This window comes from Mastomys coucha, unplaced genomic scaffold (assembly GCF_008632895.1).
Source record: "Mastomys coucha isolate ucsf_1 unplaced genomic scaffold, UCSF_Mcou_1 pScaffold14, whole genome shotgun sequence".
NCBI lineage: Eukaryota > Metazoa > Chordata > Mammalia > Rodentia > Muridae > Mastomys > Mastomys coucha.
The window spans coordinates 90,739,854-90,756,292 of NW_022196896.1; the positions used below are offsets into that span (position 1 = coordinate 90,739,854).

The 16,439-nt window shown below is 35.2% G+C and overlaps 1 protein-coding gene across 5 annotated transcripts in view; it reads left to right on the plus strand.

Moving 5' to 3' along the window:
• The window catches only part of Creb1 (cAMP responsive element binding protein 1), a 73,203-nt gene that overhangs the window by 1,028 nt on the left and 55,736 nt on the right, over positions 1-16,439 (plus strand). For all 5 annotated transcript variants that reach the window (XM_031367736.1, XM_031367737.1, XM_031367738.1 and 2 more), the window contains exon 2: positions 16,175-16,296. In XM_031367736.1, coding sequence (XP_031223596.1) covers positions 16,183-16,296 — 114 coding nt within the window. In that variant the 5' untranslated portion in view covers positions 16,175-16,182. The remainder of the gene's footprint in view (positions 1-16,174; positions 16,297-16,439) is intronic.

The following is a 16,439-nucleotide window of genomic DNA, read 5'->3' on the forward strand; positions in this document are numbered from 1 at the left end:
TCGGTAGTCATGGGAATGCATTCTTTTGGGAAGGAAAGAGGTGCTAAGAAAACATATTTGTAATAACTTTGCAGAAACTGTTGGGATCTTGTAAAAGGGAAGCTGGTGCTTGAAAACAGTTTCGGTTTTAACCCTTTCCAATAAGATAATAATCACTTGAGGTCAATCATTCTGAAACCCTTAGAAACGAATATTAGCGGAGGGTACTTTTCGTTTTATATCATTTGAGGGGAGGCAGTCTTGCCAAGGTTTTTTGAGTCATCTGAATCTCCCCGTAGCCCTGCTCACTCACTACCATGCTTATCACGCGCTTGTCTGAACTTTAATGGAGGATTGATATAATTCTCACTCTAAAAATAGTTATTGAAACTATCCATTATTTGTGTATTGCAGTGGCTAATCCCAGTCTGAGGTTGATGACAGTTTAAACCACCAGGGGTTGTGGTGTTCCCTTTTTTTTTCTCTTCATCTAGAACATCTGCAAAGGGGACTGTCAAAAGTCATTGACACCATAAAGATCGAAAAACCTTTTTAAAGGGCATTGCAGTATGACCTATTTAAACCTGCCATATCTTCTCAAAGTTAAGAGTTTGATCCTAGCCTCAGTTTGCATCACATCTGCCTTCAAAAGATCTAGCACAAGATGCCTTTGGGCCATCTATTGAAATCTTGTGCCCCCACAGATCATTTCCCAATTGAAAAGCAAAGCCCAAAATTTTACTTGATTTGAAAGGTGCACACAGTTTTTTTATTTTTTATTTTTTTTAAACAACCAGTTACTGTACCATTGAATTGTGATTGGTCCATACAAGGCTTTTGGTTAGGAATAAATACTGATTGGTAACAGAACCATTGTGTTTGATTTTTCTGTGTGTCAGGACTCTGAAACTTGATGGTTACATTGCTAGTCTTTAGCACTTCAATTTGCCATTGTCAGGAAAATTAAGATGCAAGGAGTGTTCCCATAGGATTGAGAAGATGATTTTATTTCCACACAGTGAAGAAGTTATAAATGGTAATGTTGATGATGAAATAATTTTTTCAAAAGATTTTCTACAAGCCAATAGAAATGATAATATGAAGATGATTCTTCCCTTGTGAGAATAAAACAAGAATTCCTATGTGTCCTTTCTTCAGTGTTGACCAAAAGATACTTTAGATTTTATTTATGGGATCTTTTATGGAGAGTCAAATTGATTCTCAGCAATTGCAAGTGAACTTGGAGCACTTTTTGTGTGCTTAAATTCACCTGGAACCTGGCAATAAATTATAATTCTCTCTTGCAGAGGTCAGTGGAAGTTATAGCATGATGTGCTTCCCTCTTTTTTTCTCTTTTAGTTATTTATTTTTGATGGACCTGTGCATTTAGAAACTAATGAATTATTTAAAATAACTTACCTAATGGATACTAAGTAAGCGTTTCTTTTGGAATTTAAAACTTGTGTTAAACACTTTTGAATAGAATTTCACACAAGGGCCTGAAGAAGCAGACCATAATATTCTTTTTTCTGCTTTCAGACATTCATTTATAAGCTCTGAAATTCGAGATCTTAGTTTTCTTTGAGAAGTAGTTTTGTCACTTGTAAAGCCCTTGGTCTTGTTTGTTAGTATGTTGTTTGTTTGTTTGTTTTTTAAATCTCATATACCTATTTTTAAACAGTAGAGAACATTGCTTACACTATGTCACTAAAAAGTAACATAAAAAGTAATGTTAATTATAAACAGGTAGGTTAGCAGATACAGCCATATAAACTCACCTATTAAGCGTTGGTGTGAACATCTTTCTTGCTGTATTACTTCTAGTGGTGACTTCATTATTTTGAATAGGTAGAGCTCAAATCTGAGCTTAAGACTATAATAGATATCAGAAAATAGATAATTATTGCAATTTCTTCCTTGTGCATGTGTGAACTTGACTGCCTTGCTGAACACTTGACAGTAGTCACTGGTGGTATGAAGAGTTAGCCCTTACAGTGATAGGCAGTACATCGAAAGAGCGTCTGTCCGAGTGTGGGTTTGAATCCTAGCACTGCCTGTCCTGTCACATGCCTGCACTTGGGGAGTTTTGTGACCATTGGACACTGTCTTCTATCTCTGCCTCAGTTTCTTCACTTGTAAAGCTAAAAATAATAGCATATAGTCCTGGAAGTTCTGAGATAAATAGAAAGTACTTTTCCTAAGGTGGGTTTAACTGTTCGCCTTAGGTTTTACCTTTTACCTTTGGGGTTTCCTACAAGTGTCATGATTTCTCCAAACTTACTGTGTTTAATATAGTTGGCCAGAAAGACCAACAAATCCAATGAGGAATTTTCCTGTCTTTATGCTTAAGGACCTGTGGGAATAGTTATTTGTCATTAGAAAACAATCAAAGAACACTCTTGATGAGCTGAGTTTTTGTATTTTCAGTTTTGTTTTTTAATTATTCAGGTGGTTATAGTACAAAATGTAAGTTATAGCAAAATATCCTATATTCTGTCCCCATCCAGTGTTGTCCACATGTTTTCAGAGATGCTCTGTCCATATACAAGTAAATATGTATGTGTATCTCCCTCTTTATACAAATAATAGCATTCTGTCTTGAATTCTGTCCTCCCTTACCTGTTTGACACTCATTTCCCAGGCTCTTAGAATGACTTAGCAATTGGTTTGTATAAGCATGTAAAGACCTTTTTAAAAAAATCTTTAAATTGTATGTGTATATGTGTATGTTTGAGTGTATGAATGGGCACAGTGTCTGTGTAGGAGCCCAAGATGGTCAGAAGAGGACATCGGATCCCCTGGAACTGCAGTTGTGAGCTACCATATGGATGTTGGAACAGAACCTGAGTCCTCTGCAAGAGCACTTAACCACTGGGCTGTCTCTCCAACCTGGACCTTTTAAAAGAAGCATGTATATAGGGATATACTTAAATTTATTAACCTTTTAGTAAGCTGATTCTATTTCTAGGTCATGCATGTTTAAATTGTAATGCCACCAAGCTTGGTATTAGTTTGTGCCTTTAATCCCAGCACTTGAGGCAAAGGCTGCTGGATCTCTGAATTCAAGGCCAGCCTTGTTTACAAAGTAAGTTCCAGCAAGGGCTGCATAGTGAAACCTAGTCTCAAACACAACCTTTATTTAAGTAACACTGATCTGAGTGAAGAGTAATGGAGTAGTTTATAAGAGGAAGTTGAGGTTTAGTTTAAACTGCCTTACTTTTAGCTCCACTTTATAAAAGCTTTAGTTAAAAGATTGAGATGTATATAGGGACAAGCAAGCTATATGAGTTTAGACTGACTGACTCTGCTTCATTAAAATTCTTATCATCCTGAACTTCAATTACTATTTTGACCAAAAAAATATTGGAAGTTTTCTCTACTGGTTAAAAAAAAGAAGAAGAAGAATGGCTAATTTAGTCCAGTGTTTTGTTTGAAAGGGAGAATGTCTCTTTTCTGTTTATTTTGGTTGTTTGAGGAGGGTCTTGTTGTGTAGTCTAAACTATCCTAGAACTCATGTAGCTAAGGCTGGCCTCAGACTTGAAGTCATTCTGCCTTAGCTTGTAACCTTTTGTGTACTGGAATTACAGTACTTTCTTTTAAACATTTCTTGGTGTAATTTATCAGTGAGTTTTGTATTTCTTTCTTCAATAGAAAACAAGTAGGTTGGCACACATCTATCTCCTGGGAATCACACTGTACTGCTGCTTCTTCTTTTAATTGTTGAAAGCCCTTAGTCAGTCAGCTGGACTGTGTAAAATGCATTTCAGCCCCAGCACTGAACAAGTCTCAGTAGCTCTTTGTTTCCTTCTTGGCTCTTCAAAGCAGCTTAAAGCTATAGTAGGTTTTAAGTATACATGCTACAGATTTTCCAAACAATGCACCCCACTGTTTTCTTTTAGTTATTAAATAAAGCTGTCACGATAGAGTTAATTGTATGGTTATAAAGGCTTAAGTTGAGAATGATAATGTGGTCATGCAGGTTACAGTTTTACAAGACTACCCTTACTGCTATTTGGAAGTTTTCTTAGTATTATAAAATATTAACATGCTACTTTTACCTACTGCATAATTAAGGTGCGCACAAAGCATTTGTATAGATTTGGTAAGAACGGGTAGATGATTAAACTTTATAAAGGCAGGTGACTTGTGTGTATTTGCAAGCTATCAGTAAGGTACATGGTTTCTTGGTGTCTTTAGGTCTTCCTTCAGTTTAGTATTTTGTTCAAATCATTGTTTTTTGTTCTTTGTTTTTTGTTTTGTTTTTCCAGCCTGGGCTTCTCTGTGTAGCCCTGGCTGTCCTGGAACTTGGACTGTATGTAGAATAGGCTGGCCTTGGAATTCAGAGATCCACCTGTTTGTGCTTCCCAGATGTTGGGATTAAAGGCATGGCTGATTTAGAAGAATTGTTTATACATACAGATGCTGAGTTTATTTTATAAATGTAGGTTTTAAAGTTTAAATGAGGGTAGCCATTTAGTTTTCTACATCACTTAAAATGTATTTCTTCCCTTAATAGGAGCACACTCTTGTCTCAGGACCTGATTTTGTTTAGCTTATGTTCTCTTTTCTTAATTCTTCCAGACAAGTTCATTTAAAATATATTTTATTATTATTTTGCCTAGATTTTTGGTTATCTTTTGGATTACCTAAATTGTCTTTCATATTCTCTTTCATTTTAGAAGATAAACATCTATAATTTCTGTACACATTACATGGGCTAGCCATGAAAAATTGTCTAGAACTAAGTACTTAATTCTTGAGGCTGTTTACATAAATATCAAAGCAATAGTTGGGACTGGTCATGTGACTCAATGAGAACACTTGCCTATTATGAACAAGGACCTGGGTTTGATTTAAATAAATCAAAGCAAGGTTTGGTGAGGAGGTGATCTAGGGGATTGATAAGAGAATTTTTTTCTAAAAGGAGAATAAGATTGATACTTGGTTCAAGAAGAGTGAACTGAGTGGGAAGATAAAATAGCTACTTACTGTTGGTAGGATAAAGGGTGTGCCTAATGTTGACTAATATCACTAGTGATGGGAATTTCTTTCCCAAACATTAATGGAGCCTCTTTGAAACTAAGATTTATTCAATCAGTTTTAGTTGTATCCTAGTAATCTGGTTATTTGCATGTGAGATTATGGTTGTAATTATGATATAGAGGTAACAAACAATGTTTAATTCGGCCAGGATATAATGAAACATTTTCTAGAAATTTATCCCTGGCTTGTTTTAGCAGTTGACAAAAAGAGACTTGGAAGTCTCTTATTTTTCATCACCAAAGTGATAATTATTGCTTATTTGAAACATTTTTATTCTTCCTGAGTTTTTCTTTTTTGTGTGATTTTGTTTGTCTTGAGACAGAAATCTTCCTTTGTGACTTAGTTGTCCTATATTTATACCTACCTCCGCCTTCTGAGCTGGGGTTAAAAGTGGCATCATTTTCTTGAGTCAATAGAAGCCTATAGTTCGCTGCAAATAATAATAGTAATATCCTGCTGTTATGTGTTATTTATCAACCCAATTAGATCATGGAACATTTGATGATCATCAATTCATAGTTGATGATCAAATCACAAGAAAATTTATTCAGGTAGTTAAGAAATAATCCTGGATGCTACGTAAAGATGTTTAGATGTTATAAATAAAAAAGTCCAAATATATCTCTTATCCACAAAGAATTTGCAGTACATATTGTAGGGTATGGTGATGCAAGGACAAGTTTCTACAGTCATGAAGAGCTATAGAGTTTAGAAGCGAAAAGAATTCACATGGGAAATCTTGATGGGCAGGTAGCATTTAAATGGAGTATTGAAGAATTTGTATAGGTAGAAATAAAAAGAGTGTATCATAGGCAATAAAATGGAAACCCAAAGGAGGACACTGAAGTACAATGAACTTGATATATATACAAATTGGTGAAGAGAATGTTAGATTAGCTACAGAATCACACTTTAAGGAATCCTGAATATGAATCTTTGGCACAGGTTTAAGTTTTAGATAAGAAACGTGTGTGTGTGTGTGTGTGTGTGTGTGTGTGTGTGTGTGTGTGATATACATATATATGTATGTATCTAAGTATGTATATGAACAATACAATGACTATCTTAAAAATGTAACTTTTTGACTTCCAGTGTATTGTATTATAAAGGATGCTAGCTTCTCTATCAACTTTTTTGAAATGTTATTATCTATAATCTTCCCATTTGGTAGGTACAGTTCCATGATTTTTAATGTTAGCCAATTATACATCTACTGTCACAGTTAGCCCTGGGACATATTCACCACCTCAGAAAGAAACCATCACCCCTTAAGCTTCCACACAGCAGCCCAAGACAATGGTTAATCTGCTTTGTGCTTTATTAGTTTGTTTTTGGACATGTCATATGAGTAAAAGCATACAGTATATTATCATCATGGTGAACTTCTTAGCATAATGTTTTCAAAGTCCACCCATGTAGAATTTATCAGTATTAATTTATATTGCCAAATAATAGGCCATATTATACTCAATATTTTACTCATTTTACTCATGGACACAGGACTTTTTGACTTGAGTTTTGCTAGTATAAACATATTTTCATTTCTCTTGTATAGATATCTAGGAAAGAAAGTGTTGAGTTGTATGATAACCCTGTTACAGTTTTTGTGAAAAACTGCCAGGTCATTTTCTAAAGCTACTGCACATATTTTATAAGCAGTGTATAAGGGTTTTAATGTCTCCATGTCCACACTAATACTTGCTATAATCTATCTTTTCAATTATATCCATTGTGTGAGTAGCAAGGAAGTTATTTTGCTTTGTATTTTCCTAATGGTATCAGGTATCTTTTCAGATGTATTTATTGGTCCTTTATTTATCTTTGAAAAATGTATTTATTTAGATCCTTTGCCTTATCAGGTTTATCATTTATATTTTTCTCTCTCATTTTATTTTTTTTTTGTTTGTTATTTTATGTTTTTGTTTTGTTTTTCTCCAGACAAGTTATCACTATATAGTTCTGGCTGGCCTTGGATTTGTTCTGTAGACCATGCTTATCTCAAACTTACAGAGATAAGTTTGCCTGCTTCTACCTCTCAGGTTCTAGGGTTAAAAGTGTGTACCACCACGCTTGAGCCATGAGATTTTTCATTTTTATTGCTGGTTCATCAATTTTATTTTTCTTCTGTTGCTTGTACCTTTAGAATCGTTTTCTAAACGTCACATTTTTTCCCAAGTAACAGAAAACCTGGCAAACATTAGCACTGCTTAATGAAAAACAGCTGACTGAATGGATGCAGGACTGTGTTCTGCTTTCTTCTGCTCTTCCCCATTAATCTGTGTCCTTACACCTTTTTTTGGAGTAACTTATGTAAGAAAATGAAGATGAAAAACCAAGAAATGGCAATTTTGAATATAACATAATAATTGGCTAAATTTTTTGAGTTAATTTAGGTATAGTGTATTACTTAAAAACTACTTTACTTGGGGAAATTATATATAACTTTGGAAGTTTATATAAATTTAGAAGTGAGGGAAATTTTAGTGCCTTTGTTTGTTTAAAGAAGACTACTGTGGAGTATAAATGATGTACTGACTGTCATGTCATAGATTGCTTGTTTTTTGTCACATTATCTCTGTGGAAAAAGTTTTCAAGGCTCTTGTTTTATTAATAACTCCTAAAGTTTTTCTCTAAGCAGTATCAGCTTTAGTTTATAAATAGCTCACTTGGAGGAAATCTAGTGTAAGTCATGGAAAATACATTATTTTCCTTATTTTATTAATCAGATCTTTATCTGTAGAGAGGTAATATCCCCCACCCCCAATTTCTTATATCCCAGTCATTTCCAAATGGACGTGCGTGCTTTTCAATAACTTACCAGGGAGAAATCCTTGTTTAGAGGGAATATTTATAGGTACCCAAGTACCTATTACATATTATATGACTATTTCATATACTTGTCTCCTTAGATACAATATTTCATCTCTAACTAGATTGTAAGCTCTTCAAGAGGACAGTCTTGTGTGTTTTTATCTATTACTTCCTGGACGTTCTTTGTGCAGGAAACATAGAACGTTTCTTTAGTGATTTATCCTTTCTAGGGCCATAAATTTTAAAGGAAGGGTAAGCAGTATTCTTTTAGAGTTGTACAGATTAGAGGAAGCAGACAAAACATGTTTACTGTAATTGTTGATTTTTCTTTCCCTGAGACAGGGTTTCTCTGTGTAGACCTGGCCTTGAACTCAGAGATGAGTCTGCCTCTACCTCCCAAGTGCTGCTGGGATTTAGGTGTGTGCCACCAGGCCCAACTTAATTGCAGGTTTTGTCTTTTGTTTTGTCTTTTTAAAGATAAAGAGGAAGTTTATTTTTGTAGCTTAAAAAAGTCTTCTGTGCTTTGGATTTTCATTCTATGCTTTGCACGGTGGTATCTTCCTCTAAAGCCTAAGTATAGTGCTGAGGTTGTGCTGCTCAAGATAGTCTCTTGAGAAGTCAGTATCACCGCAGTAAAGAAGCAGGTCTCCCTACAAGGTTGGGCTTGATGTTGATTATTCCAAAACCAAAGGTTAAAACACTGAACTTGAAATAAGTCTTCTGTCAACTATACATAAAGAAAAATACTCTATTTGATACTATAATAGTGGATATGCATATCAGTATATATTTGTCCAGATTTAGTGTGAAGTACCAAGAACAAACCGTGATGTCAAAAAATAAATACAATAAAGTTTATATCATTGTCTACATGTTATTTATCAGTGTTATAGAATATCCATGGACTGTTTTAAATATAATATGCTACATCTTACTTTTTTCATTTGCTGGCTGACTGGTAAGCAATGTATTAAAATGACTTGTATATTGCTTTCTATTCTGTAGAGCTTCATTGTTGACTATACAGTCAGTTTTCTGCTTTTATAATATTTAAAGTAGTCAGGATAACCCTGAAGCCTATAAATTCCTTATAGACCTCTCAGCATTTCCAGTTGTCTGGTAAAGCCAGAGTGTGTGTTCTCTGACCCATTGCCTATCATACAGTCCCACCTCAGGGAGCTGAGTTTCACTGTTCCATATCTGACTTGTAAATAGTTCATCAAGAATTTCAAGACCTAGTTCAAAATCACTAACACTGCTGCTTAAACTTACAGACCTCTTCCAAAAAAAAAAAAAACTACCAACAACAAAATCAAAGTGTGTAGGCACTCAATGTCTGTTGAATGCAGTCTTACACAGTCATTTAGGATTTGCTGACCACCTCAGATAGAATCCTAAATATTTAACAGCAGGCCATACATAACTTTGGGGTCCTTTCAGTTTGGGATTTGAACTAGTTTATAAAGCAGAACTTAAAGACAGTTCTGCTCTCTTTCAGTGTGAAAACTATTTATAAAAGTAACTACTTGTTGAAGGTATATAGTGCTTTTTATTTTAAGAAATGAGCTTCTGGAGCTGAAGAGATGTTTCATCAGCTGAGAGTACTGGATGCCCTTCCAGAGGTCCTAAATTTAGTTTCCAGCAACCACATCGTGGTTCACAACCTCTAACCTCTATGATGAGATCTGATGCCCTCTTCTGGCAAACACCATATATACACACAGAACATTCATACATAAAGACTTTTTAAAAGTGAGCTTCAAGGTCCATTTCATAGCACTTTACACGTAGACATTGCCTAAAGGGTTGGTTTTCTAAAAAGGCTCAGTGTAAAGAGCTGTGTGAGGTGGATGTTTGCAAAGAAAGTTCACTGGAAAAAGGCGGGATAAAAGTGTTGCCAAAAAAGACCAGTGTCATGGTTTGTTGCGTAAAGGTGCTTGCTGCCAAGCTTGATGATCGGAGTTCAGTTCCAGGAACCTGCATGGTAGAAGGTAAGAATTACTACAGAAGTTGCCCTCTGACCACCATACTTAGACATGCACATGATAAATCTTAAAAAAAAAAGACACATACCATCATAAAAGATGTATATATAGTGCTATATAGTTGCACTTGCTTACCAGGTAGCAGAAAGCTTGCTTTTAGAACTATGTGTAGTCTCACCTTAAAGAAAACAAAGCAAGAAAATGCTTCCAGTACTTTAAAAACAAGACAAGAAACTATATATGAGATATTCATAAATGTCATAAGTTACACAGCATTTCATAAATCATATAACATTTTTCTAGTTTACTCTTACAGAATATTTGCTTTGAGAACTGTCTTTTTCTTAAGCTGTGCTACATGTTAAACTTGTTAAAACTGGCATTTGTAATAACCTGGCAATTACAAAATTATAGTAAACCATTAAATACTGAAATAAACTTTCTCTGAGTTAAGCAAATAAATCAGGGGATTTATTAAATAACATTACAATGTTGCTATTTGCTGTCTCCATTTGGAGTGGTCGTTAGGTTCCACTGGTGTTTACTGTTGGTACATATTGTCTATAAAAGTATGAAAACTGAAAAGTCTTCCTTTGCATCTGGAATTTACTTAAAGATTTGTGTGTATATGACGTGTTTGGGTGCCTGCAGAGGTGAGAAGAGTGTGTCTGATTTCCTGAAGCAGGAGTTACAGCAGTTATAAACCACCTGATGTGGGTGCTGGAACCTAAGTTTGATCACGGAAGAGTAACAAACACTTTGAACTGATGAACTGCCTCATCAGCCCCTAGAATTAATTCTAGTCATTACTTTACAGTCACCTTCATATTTCTTGCCTTTGTTATTTAGAGAAGAGACTTTAAGTATAGATTCCTTCTCTGTTTGAAAAAGGTCTTAAAAGGGCTCAGAAAATTTGAGAAGAGAATTTAATAAACTTGGTATAGATAGCATATAGTGGTCTCATTGTCTGTTTTGACTTGTTCTTTCAAAATATGCATACACCGGGCAGTGGTGGCGCACGCCTTTAATCCCAGCACTTGGGAGGCAAAGGCAGGCGGATTTTTGAGTTCGAGGCCAGCCTGGTCTACAGCGTGAGTTCCAGGAAAGCCAAGGCTACACAGAGAAACCCTGTCTTGAAAAACAAAAAAATTTAAAAAAACAAAAAATAAATAAATAAAATAAAAACAAAATATACATATAACTCTTTCATTTTGTTAGAACATAATCAGTCTGACTTAATCTCCGGTTTAGACAGTTGAGGTTAATAAGTATTAAGTTGGGTATATATGTAAAGTAGTATGCATATTATGATTGAATATGCTGATTTCTTATTTGGTTTCAATGAAGGAATGCTATATTTACCACCAGGAGACTATTATTCTCAGAAACTTGGAACATTGCTCAGTTTCTGTTGATTACATACATTTTAGTTCTGATAGATTAGACATACAAAATGTCTAATGGTAAATGTTTCAAGGTGAACAAGTGCAAGGATAAGGTAGAGTTTCGCCCCTCGTCAGTGACACTTCAGAAAGGGAACATTTATCGGGGTGAGAGGATGAATTGGCAAGGCTTTTAAACTACACAAAACTAAAAACTAGTACAAAGTACCCCATGTAAGGCTGGATATACTTCTGCAGAACATTGTGTGTGTGTGTGTGTGTGTGTGTGTGTGTGTGTGTGTGTGTGTGTGTGTGTGTACATGCAAGTACCTGCTGAGGCCAGAGGTGTCAGATCCTTCTGGAGCTGGGTTATATAGCTAGTGTGAGTGTGAGCTGCTTGCTAGACATATGACTGCTGGGAAATAAACGCAGGTCCTCTGAATGAGTAATTCACACTCTTCAAGTGCTCACTCATCTCCCTAGACCCTCATCAGTTTTTTAAATTATGTGCCCAAACACGCCTTTTGCTGAGATTGTTGATGTGCTTACCTTAAGTCCTTGGAATTTTAAGAGTTGAGGATGAGTTACAATCTTATTCTTATACTGAAAAGTCTTCTCATTTCTAACAGGTTGTTTCCATTTTAACAAACAGCATATGTTCCACTAGTTAGAAAAGCATTTCTTTGAAATATTATCTCATGTCTTTATAATAATTAAATTTGAATTATTTATTCAGATTTATTTATAATTATTAAGGGCTTAAATAGCCAGGTTATGAGGAGGATAGATTTTTTTTAAGATTTATTTCATTTTTAAATATGTATGCATGTGTGAGACTGGGCATGTTGTACAGGTGCTGGCAGAAACCAGGAGTTAGTTAGCCTTGGATCCAGGGGTTGGAGTTTCAGGTTATTGTGAGCTGCCTCTGGTGGGTGCTGGGAACTAAACTTAGTTGCTCTACAGCTACAGTATATTCTGCAGGAACAGTATACACTGCTGAACCATATCCAGCCCCCTGAAGACATTTATTTCTTGAAAACTTGTAGAGTGTTGTTGAAGATCTTAAGGACTGAGGTTCTTAAGAAAATGAGAATATTTTAGGAAAAGGAAGTGGAGGTATACAACCTCCTTTCACTTAGTGATTATGAAAGTGACAGTTTGGCTTTCTTTGATGAGCTTTAATTTGCAGTTTGATGACAATTTGTGTTAACTTGGTGTAGACAGATAGGGAGATAGTGCTGCCAAATTTATTTCCGATCCAGCACACTTCTGTGTATGAGCTGCTTAGGGGAATTTAAATGCTAGCCTGTTAGACAGGTTCACTGGTCAGCCTTTATAATACTGGATAATATGCCACATGTAATATTGCTACAATTTGTACTAGGTTAATTTTCCTACATGCTTCCACCCTCTGACTTGGTGGACATTTTACTTGTCTGCTCTCTTGTACTGTTTCTGCACAGCAGAATGCAAGCTTTATAAAAGAAAGTTATTTACAGTTTCACTCAATAGCTTGAACAGTGCTTAGCATGTAGAAGCATAATGTATATAATGTAAATTGATCAACTTTAAGACTTTTTAGTAAAGTATATTATAAAGGAAATTATTTTGTTGCGAATTAGCCCATTACAATTTAAAAATTCTAAGTCCAGTAACTTCAAGAATTATGATTTAAAATATATAATTATGTGCATGGTGGGTGTGGTAGTGATGGCGGTTAGAGGACGACTTTGTGGTGTCAGTTTGGCTTTCTACCATTGAGGAGGTGCTTCCAGGGATTAAGCTCAGGTTGCTAGGATTGCATGGCAAGCACCTTTACCTGCTGAGCAACTGCCTCAGCCCTAGGGACTAATTTTTATACTTTCATTTCTTCACGATCCCACAAATTGTTTCTGATAGGTAACTCTGTACCTGGATATGACACTGGGGTTAATAGAAAAATTGAAGATCCTACACATGATGCTCTACACTCTGTTCATCCCATATTAGCAGACAAACAGGCGGAATGTGCCTGTACTACAGAAGTCAGGTCAGGCCAAGTGGCAGAATGGTGCTGTAATGTCTTTGAGGTGAAAGCCAAGAGTGTTGGAGTTGAATCCAAGAGCCTTCTCATCTGTCGTTGTCATCTTACTAGTACTGTTTTCTTAGGAAAAACACAAGTTGTGCCATTGCCCATTTGGTTGGCATCTGTCTAAGCTAAAAGTTAGCCATTTAAGACTGATTCCTACCCTGAATAAGGATCAGTAACCACCTGAATGAAGTGGTAATAAAATATCAGCAGTTTAGTTGAGGACTTGTTGCTATTGGAAATACCATAGTCTCCAGTGATAGAGAATATTATCTAGTTGCGGGGAGGGGATATGAAAATCATAGCCCTTTTTTGACTGTCTGCAGTTGTAACTACTTAAATTTTCTGTTCTTTTATTATGATTTAGTAATCTTATTTTCTGAACCAAAAACTCATCAAGAAGCCTTATACCTTGAATCTAAAAAAAAAGAAAAAAGGCAAGTAGTCTCAGGCTGTTCTCAATAGAAACAAGCAATGTGACCCATCACTAGACTACCTTTGATGAACTGGTAGAGTGAAACTATGTGGATGGCAACATAGGCATAAATAAGTAAATAAACAAAATTTTGAAAAGGTATAGTTTGGAAGAAAATCTTAAATGATCATATATATTTTATCTGCAAAGGAGATATTAAGGTATTCCTTTATTGCTCCTGAAATTAAGTACTTTGTTCCACATGCCATTTTCATTCAAGTCAAAGGCGTAGATACGTTTTGGGATAGCCAACTTGTTTTAATTGTTTTTTTTTTTTCCTCTTTTTTTATATACTATGTTTTTCTTTAAAAAAAATTTAGTATAGCCGGGATGATAATTTTATAAGTTTTCATAACTAGGTTATTTCTGTTTTTCCTTCATTTGTAAATACAGAGTAAATGGTTCAGCCAAAATAAGTACTTTTACTTAAAAAAAAAAAAGTGAGGGGGTTGGAGAGATAGATAGCTCAGTGGTTAAGAGCAGTGGCTATTCTTCCAGAGGACCCAGGTTCAATTCCCAGCACCTACGTGGCAGCTACAACTGTCTTTAATTCCAGCTCCAGGGAATCTGACACTCACACAGACATACATGCAGTCAAAACACCAATGCATGTAAAAATAGTTAAGTATTTTTTTTTTTTTTTAAAAAGTGAGGTTTGAGAAAATGTCAGTGGGTATCACTGTTGCAATACAGTTTTCATTCATAGCTCAGAAATATTCATGACTTTTGATACTGATAAGCTATTTCTTAAACTATACAAACACTCTTGAATCTATGTTCCCTAGAAGGAAAATAGTCTCCAAACAGTACTGATACTGAAGTATGTAAAAAGAATACCAGATGATGAGACTTGCTGTCCTATAAAAGTTTTTGTAGATCCCACTTCCAGCTTAGTGTTTAATTCCCCATACCCTTTTTGTGGCCACACCTTCACACTTCTTTTTTAATTATAAATGGGATTCCACAGTATTTAATGTCATTCCATTGCAGACAGGCTTCTTTTTACTGCATTAATTCTTTTCATATCCCTCCTAAATATAGTATTTCTAATTTTGTGATATTAAAAACAAAACAAAACAGAAAACCCAAATTCTACACACCAGATACCTTTGAACTCTTTTTTTTTTTTTTTTTTTTTTTTGTAAACTAACTTGAGAGTTTCATATTGACTCATAGTTGCATTTTACATGATATTGTGGTGGTCTTGGCAGTTACTTCTCCCAGTGCCTCATGAGCTTTATGACTGTTTTAAATAACCATGCTGTCAAGTCTGGTGATCTTTCTTACTTTGCCATCTGTGTTTTATGGATACTGATATTTCCAACTTTTTATATTAATTTCTGAAATGGCATTTTATCTTCAATTTAAAGTATTATATATAATGACATGCTAAATATTGGATACATTTTGATAGTATATAATGATCATAAGGATGAATGTCTATTTTGATTAGTATAGCATTGGTAAGCATTGAAATTTCTCTGGTTTATGAGAGATGAGTATAGATACCACTCATGTTAAATTCATCTTGTCTGGTAATAATCTAGGCACTGAGCTATAAGAGAGATACACTATAGAAGTAGTCCCATTTTTCTTGTCCCCAAATTTTAGAAAGGATTGCTTCTTCAGTTATCTGAAAGCTTACTAAAATCTGCATGTAATTTCTGCACCTAGGAGCTCTTCTCTCTTGATTCCTGCTGCTGTGAGGTGTTAGAGAGCTCCATAGCTATGCAAACAAGGTCTAAAAACTGCAAGAGTCTAATAGTGACTTACCCAGCATTTTACAATTAAATATAAAAAGTTTTGCTTCTCTATATGTGTGTAGTGTTGTGTTGTACTCTGCCATGAGTGAGGCATAGAACACCATGACCTTCTCAGTGTTGGAAGTCTCTGATTAGGCTCTGGCCTTTTACTTTACTTTTTACCTCAGTGCCCCACTATATGGACTTTTGATTTGTCCTGTTACCAGTTACCTACTAGGGAGCAGCTTCTAGTTGCTTTTCTTGCTCTGATAGGAAGAAATAGCCAGAGAGATCTGAAAGCCAGACTCTTCAGACCTTTCTTCACTCCTACTTTCTATTTCTACACTCTTTTTGAACCTAGCTGGTGCAGCTTGTGAAAATCAGCTTTGCTGCTACCTCTGACCAATCAAGACAGGACCATTCCTCATTTCCTATTAGGAAGAAATACCCAGAGAAGACTTTGTATTGCTTCATTGTTTGTTTTTGTGATTTAAAGTTACTAAGGTTTATAGTTAATCAGATTTGAGCAAGTTGATTAAAAGGTCAGCTGCATTCTGTTTTAGCTAGCTTTCTGAGTGCATTTACTAACTTAACTACCACATAGCCTATTTATAACCTGAACTTTGCGTTTAAAGTCACTCAAGTCCAAAGCACTGTAGTGCTTGTAACGCTCTTCCATATTATTGTAGGTAACTAAATGACCATGGAATCTGGAGCAGACAACCAGCAGAGTGGAGATGCTGCTGTAACAGAAGCTGAAAATCAACAAATGACAGTTCAAGCCCAGCCACAGATTGCCACATTAGCCCAGGTATAAAACACATGGAGAAGATTCCAAGCTCTATCTCTTCTAAGAGTAATATGTTTCCAAGAGAATTTAATTTTTAATAAAAATAGAATGAATGGAAATTTTCTTAAGAATATCAGAATTCCTGTTCAGTATTAGCATTAGCT